This window comes from Schistosoma mansoni, chromosome 7, assembly GCF_000237925.1.
Source record: "Schistosoma mansoni strain Puerto Rico chromosome 7, complete genome".
NCBI lineage: Eukaryota > Metazoa > Platyhelminthes > Trematoda > Strigeidida > Schistosomatidae > Schistosoma > Schistosoma mansoni.
Genome location: NC_031501.1, coordinates 6,667,273 through 6,673,800, shown reverse-complemented (window position 1 = coordinate 6,673,800; position 6,528 = coordinate 6,667,273). Strand labels below are relative to the sequence as shown.

The 6,528-nt window shown below is 33.5% G+C and overlaps 1 protein-coding gene across 1 annotated transcript; it reads right to left on the bottom strand.

Annotated features, from left to right (window-relative positions):
- Positions 1 to 2,821: 2,821 nt before the first annotated feature.
- Smp_134600 (hypothetical protein) lies at positions 2,822 to 4,791 on the bottom strand (the record flags this gene model as incomplete). The annotated part of the gene is made up of 3 exons (XM_018798725.1): positions 2,822 to 2,899; positions 3,516 to 3,697; positions 4,740 to 4,791. 3 exons carry the CDS (start codon positions 4,789 to 4,791, stop codon positions 2,822 to 2,824), a joined length of 312 nt encoding a protein of 103 aa, XP_018653638.1.
- Positions 4,792 to 6,528: the final 1,737 nt, after the last annotated feature.

Genomic DNA, 6,528 nt, shown 5'->3' with positions numbered 1-6,528 from the left:
CAAGACATAATAACACCATAAAATGGTCTTAGTTGAAAAATCACTGAACTAAAGTCAGCTGGTAGTGTAGGCTTTCATCAATTTCCACAAAACCATTACACTAATAGCAGCAATCATAAGCTCATCAGTGACTAATTACGAGTGACGATTCCCACAGTGCTAGTGAGAATTCGTGATCAGTACAGATCAGTTATGTTGGGCATGAAACAATTAACTACCGATTCTATTGGAAGGTGATTGACCAACATCAATAAATTGAAGTTATATATATAATTATATTCTACATTGATATGTTAAGTAAATTCAAACAGTAATTCTTTTCTTTACTAATTATTGTTACTAGGACAATGCAGTTCAGATAATTTTCATTTATTTAAGCTGCATGATTGTACTTATATATATTAAACAGTGTCTTGGAGAATACATTGCGGTTCGTGACTCTTGAATAAGATGTTTTAAAATGTTAGATAGTGTTACGTAGACAGTGTATGTCAGAGATTGATTTCAGTTGTGAAACCATCATGAACCAGGGAGCTCTAAGTAGACGTTTCGTCCTAGTACTAAACTCCGCAGCAATCATCACCCGGACCCCATCAGGGTCCGAACCTGGGACCTTCAGACCTTGTGATGAATGTTTAACCGATAGGACAACTGCGTCTGTGTTGAATGATACAGTTCCAACTTTGACATCGAACGCCATTATGGACAACTTTACCACTCTCAACATGTCTGAACGTCATTAGCCGCGGCTTTTTACCAAAACGTCGGGGATATGTTAAGGTAATTCACTAGTGAACTAACTGTTATGATTTATATGAAAGGATTTTGTCGAGATCGATTTAATTCTGTAAGCAGTACTCAATACATTTTCACCTCAGTTGAGGTGCCATTGAAAACCTGGGAACGCTTTACAACTGTATCATGCTGGTAAAGAATTCTTCATAATTGTTCACGCATGAAAAAACCAGCGATCAAACCCGTGACACTTAGATTCAACATGAAGTTATATGAAACACTTTAAACTGTACTTTTCTGTTGAGTTCATTGATTAGTGTCAAACTGTCACAGAATGTTTGGATACAGCGACTACCAAAAGACAGATCATAAGATACTAGAGTAGGTTGATATATTTTTTCAAATGTGTTTTATGATGAAACAAACTGTGCACCGTTATATATTTGAAACTCTTCACTTTTTCTATATTCGTTGGAATAACTGACTCTCTTCAAAGTATTTGGGAGAATATGGCTAATATTTTGACTTGGTTGTCCTGTAATACTCCCAATATGAGTTCCTCCAAGAAAATAGCTGAATTCGTAACTATACAAACGACTGGAAAAATAACAAGGCACATCTTTTGTCGGCCAACTACAAGTGATAAACTTGGAAACTACAAAAACAAAGACTCAGTGTATGAAAAGCCCTTGCTGAATTGTAACTTCACTGAACTATCGCTGGCTTTTGGTATCCTCAGACAATATACCAAACAGCTTTATCGCACCTTCCAATAGGTCATTGTGGCTGTTAAATAACTAAAGAAACTTTTTAAGCAGATATGTGCGGTAGCTATCAGTGGAATCCAGGAAGTTCATTTCGTCCTATTCTTGACTTATCAGCTGGATATACATATCCCAAAAGAGACTAATCTATTAAAATGTTAAACATAAATAGGAAGTTTCAAACGACCAATATAAACAAATTATGGATACAGTTTTATAGCTTTAAGAAGTATTACTGTCGAGAGGAAAATTTTCTTTGCCGAAATATCATTCTTATTAATATCATTAGAGGATTATAACACTAAATGGTCACTTAAGTTCCTTGCATTTACTTGTAACAAAATGTAAGGATTTATTTAAAAAGTAGTATAGATAAAACGGTTTAGGTTTTTTTTTTCCATTCTTCAACTACTGACAATATCCATAGTTAGATTGAGTAAAAACAAATACAAAATAAATGAATGATAGAATAACCATTAGAAATAATACTGTTAATGAGTCCGATGTAAAATAATAAAGCAATACAAAACAAGACTACAGAAACATGAATTTAAAACAATGTCAGTCTTTGATAACACCGTTTCTAAATACTTTCAACTAATAATCCCTGGAAATTTCTAAAACAGCATCTTATTTACTCAACTAATAACAACAAAAAGAGAACAAAAGATTCTTGCATTTCTTGATTTGAACTACTTATGAGTAAACTAATAATATAAACTAAAATCTTAGCCCTGATTACACGATAAAATGGTGCTTGTATAGACAGACTTTTTATCACTTAGGAATTAACAGGTCTTCACATAAAATTATGGTAACCAAAATGTTCCAACCTAATTAAAAATACATGGAAAAATGCTTTAATATCATTGGATTTCAATGTTGTCATTTTTTATACCATGATACGTGCATCAAATTAATATATGTTAATGTATAATACATCTTAGAAGTCACATTTTTAGCCTCACTTCCATAATCGTAGTTAGAAACACTATTTTTATTGTTAATACAAAGTATTATTCAGTTCGATTATGGCATTTCCACGAACAATCGTATCCGTCTTGGTAAAACATTACAAAGCAGCAAGTTCTTAACATACATTTGATTGGTGATATTCCAGTCTGTATTCTTTTTATTTCCTACATGCAATATTGTTATGTTATTCCGTAAAGCCACTAAGCTCTAAAAATAAAAGTTGAATTACTGACTTTAGTATTTGCTGTGTTTCAAAGTGGCGTTAGTTTTATGAATTACAACAGAGTCTACTAAGAACTACAGTTATAAACTAAACACTATTCAGCTGAATTAGCACAAAAATACTGTTATACATGTACAGCTAATGATCGTTGAGTAGGAATTAATATAATGTCAGCAGCACTAGTTAAGGTTTGTCTATTACTCTTTAAAGTGGCTTGAAGTTATACGAACTATATTTGATAATAGATAGTTTGAGAAATTTAGCATTAAACTACGGACTGTCATTTTGAACTAATTTCCACGCATTAAAATATCTTAACTACAATCCTGGAGAATTAAAACTCACGATAGGATTTAAATCCGTACCATAAAAAGGTCATTAGAATTAAGTCATTTTCAAGGATTAGTCAAACATCAAGTCGGTATCAAATCAGTGTCGAATAATGTAAATACCTCAGTCCAACAGAAGTTAATCACACCCCGAGTACCTCAATGGTTAAATCTCAAATTACGACACTGGATGACGAATCTGTTTCGAAACCCAATTGTCAGCATCTTTACTTCAAGGTTGAAAACATGCTCTACTGACAGTGTCGAATAGTGTAAAAGCTGGGCTCAATAATTTTTGTTAATTATTTCCTACCACCTAAAGTCAGGTTATCCTACTATGCAAGTGTTAACTATCTGTTAGAGATTATGATTTCTCTCTTTATCTCGCTTCATCTACTTTTTGGATGTTCTGATTTTCAGGCCACTAATTTGTGATCTTGTTTTCTCATGGTAAGTAGTCTGACAAAATTTAAATATAATTTTACTTACTGGTATATGATTTATTTCCATTTTCTTATCTAAAACCATTGCCCAAAGCGGTTCCGCATAATCCCCAGTTAGCATGTTTTTTTGTCGTCTAGAATTATCTAAACTTCTCCATGCGATTTGTTGAAATAGAGTTTTGGAAGAATATGATTTTCGTAAAGCCAAATGCTGTTCATCCACTGATCCTTCAGAAATAAATAACGAATATAAATTAGCAAGGTGACAACAGATAAATATTTCAATTTCACTTTAACTACTTACAATGAGATAGTAGTATATGAATATACAAAAAAATGTTGAAAACAGTAATAGGGTATCATTTTTCGTAATATTCTTTTATATATCCCATTTGATTCATGTAACACCTGTTTCGGCTAAAACCGAGTCAAATATATAGGTATATTTTTTCGTTCTCTTGTAAACAGATAACCAGTTTCATGTTCTGACTGAAACAAATCGATCAATCTCGAAAGCGAATAGCTCGATGGTCACACTATGTACTAGTCCGAATTCCACAGATAACATACACCCTCTCAAGATTTCAGCTATCTTAACTTAAAGAATCCTAAATAACTTAAAACATAGGTCCAGAAATTTATACCGATTGTCTTCGACTACCAGAAATCAATATTAACAAATAATAAAATAATTAATAACAAATGATCCATTAAACCATATGTGAAACCGATTTATTCTCACAAAGTAATTTATTCCAGCTAAGTAGATTATCATCTTAACCCATCATTCCAATGAATAGCGCGTTAGTGTTTGAAGATATAAGTAGATGGTTTATGCTTCGAACAACACTGAGACCCTGGTATAGCCAGATGACGATCTTTCCAACATTCTATCATATTCCACTCTTTAATAATTAATTATAGGATAGTTACCAATAGATTTCTATTCACTAATCCTATTTTTGATAAGTCCATGTATGTTCATATCTTAAATCTCTACTGGTTCCTAAAATCCAAAAGACTAGAACGTATTTATAGTTACTTAAACCAATATAATTCTTGTATATAAATCAAAGTGCTCACGAGTGACTAATTTTGGAGAGTTATTACTGTATTTCAAGTGATACATTGTGGTCAGCGAAGTTCAAAGATGTCGGGTATGAAAAAATTACTCACCAATGATATTGGATGATGGTTGTGTAATATGACAGACTAGTTAAGTTTAGAAATGTAAATCATCAGATACTGAGCATATGAGACCAGGGCGTACTGTCTTTGATCCTCGAAAAATGTAATAAACTCTCACTGATGACAAGTTCCATACTAAACAGCTATTCAGTGATTTTATTGAGATTGGAGTGTTTAGTACTGTGTCAAGCCCACATGGGTTATCCTCGCCTCGAGACAGACCAAATATTTATTCTTCTTCAGTTATACTTTGACTTTGTCCATTATTCGCTTATTAACCTTTGCTGCTTTAACATGAGCGTGTTTGAATCTCGCTTACCCTATTCATCACACGTCTTTAGCTTATTTTCCTCCGGTTATAAATTATTAGTCACGCCTTATCAAAATTGGAGTTGGCTCACTTGCCTTCTCCGCTTTGCTTTGTTTTGCGCTCCCGCCTCTCATTCCTGATGTTTGTCTGAATAAACAAGAGCCTGAAATAAATTGATCCAACTCAACCCGTATTTGACTTCTTACTACCACCATCGCTCAAACAGGGTTAGATCAGCCTAATATACAGAGTAAAAAGGACGATTTGTATTCATGGCATATTCATTCGTTCTTTCAAATTGGAGTCAGATCAATGGGCCACTAAAAGATCACGAATCGACTGGAGTTAGATGACCATTCAAAGTCAGCAAGCACTCCACAGCTATCTCGTCTTAGTATGGGACTGCACAGAGGTGCAAATCCACGACCTGTCATAGAGGATCAAACCTAGGAACCTGTTTCTAGTGACAAATGCCTAACCTCTAGACCGCTGAGACAAATTCAATGATGTACAAGTCTAACTTCAATCAATCCACGATATTTCCCTACCATCCTTCATAGTCTTCGGTGGATACCTTCCTCTTACATGACGCAGTTTAGCTCCACCAACCACACCTTCTCACTAGAACTCCGAAAATTTCCTCTTGCAGATAGTCACTAGTGAGCACATAATGGTTGTTTAACAAATGGTTACCTAACTATGATCAATCTGTGATGCGAATTATGAAAAAAGACTTTCTTTGTAATAAATAATGTTAACACTATCATCTATCTCAAACTATTTATTTATAAAATAAAACTGACTGAAATTTTTTTTTCCTTGTTTACATTATTCTCAGTGTCTGTCAGTGTTCAAGTTTACATGGTTCTTCTACTTCCATGATTTAATAAACAGACTCTGGAGAAGTTAGACTTTTATTCTCTAAACAATAACAATTCTTCATTGAAGAACAAGAACAATTGATGGAAACATCCTTTTTTTCACTTCCTTCAATCGTTCCCAACAGGAAGTACTGATTTACAACTATGCACATACAGTGATGATAATGATATTGTTGTGTTTCTCTAACTTTATCAATCATATAAATTTTTATAAATAAATAAAAAAACTAGTCCAGGATAAAGAAGCTAATCAAATCAGTCAATAGATAATCAACGTTATACACTTGTTTACAGTCGATCGTGTTGTTATGTGTTGATATATTTGAACCTTTTGTATAGATAGATTGAGTCTGTCTGTGTGCATGTAAGAGAGAGAATTGTTTTAACTGAATACCCAAACAGTCAAAAGATTTAAATTCTACTCTATTTACCCATGTATATTTCAACATAAACTATGATAAGCAAAGATGGATAGTGGCTATCAGTGGAATACAGTTTGGCGCGCGTTTCGTACTATTTGGGACTCGTCAGATGGATGTACCTGCATCTCATATTTGATGCTCATTCGGATACTCGAACCCATTACTTCTAGTCATTGCATCAACTTGATTCTCGATAAATGAGTGACGTGACGACAAATTAACCCAACCTAACTTTGAGTCGAAGTATTCATACTGCGG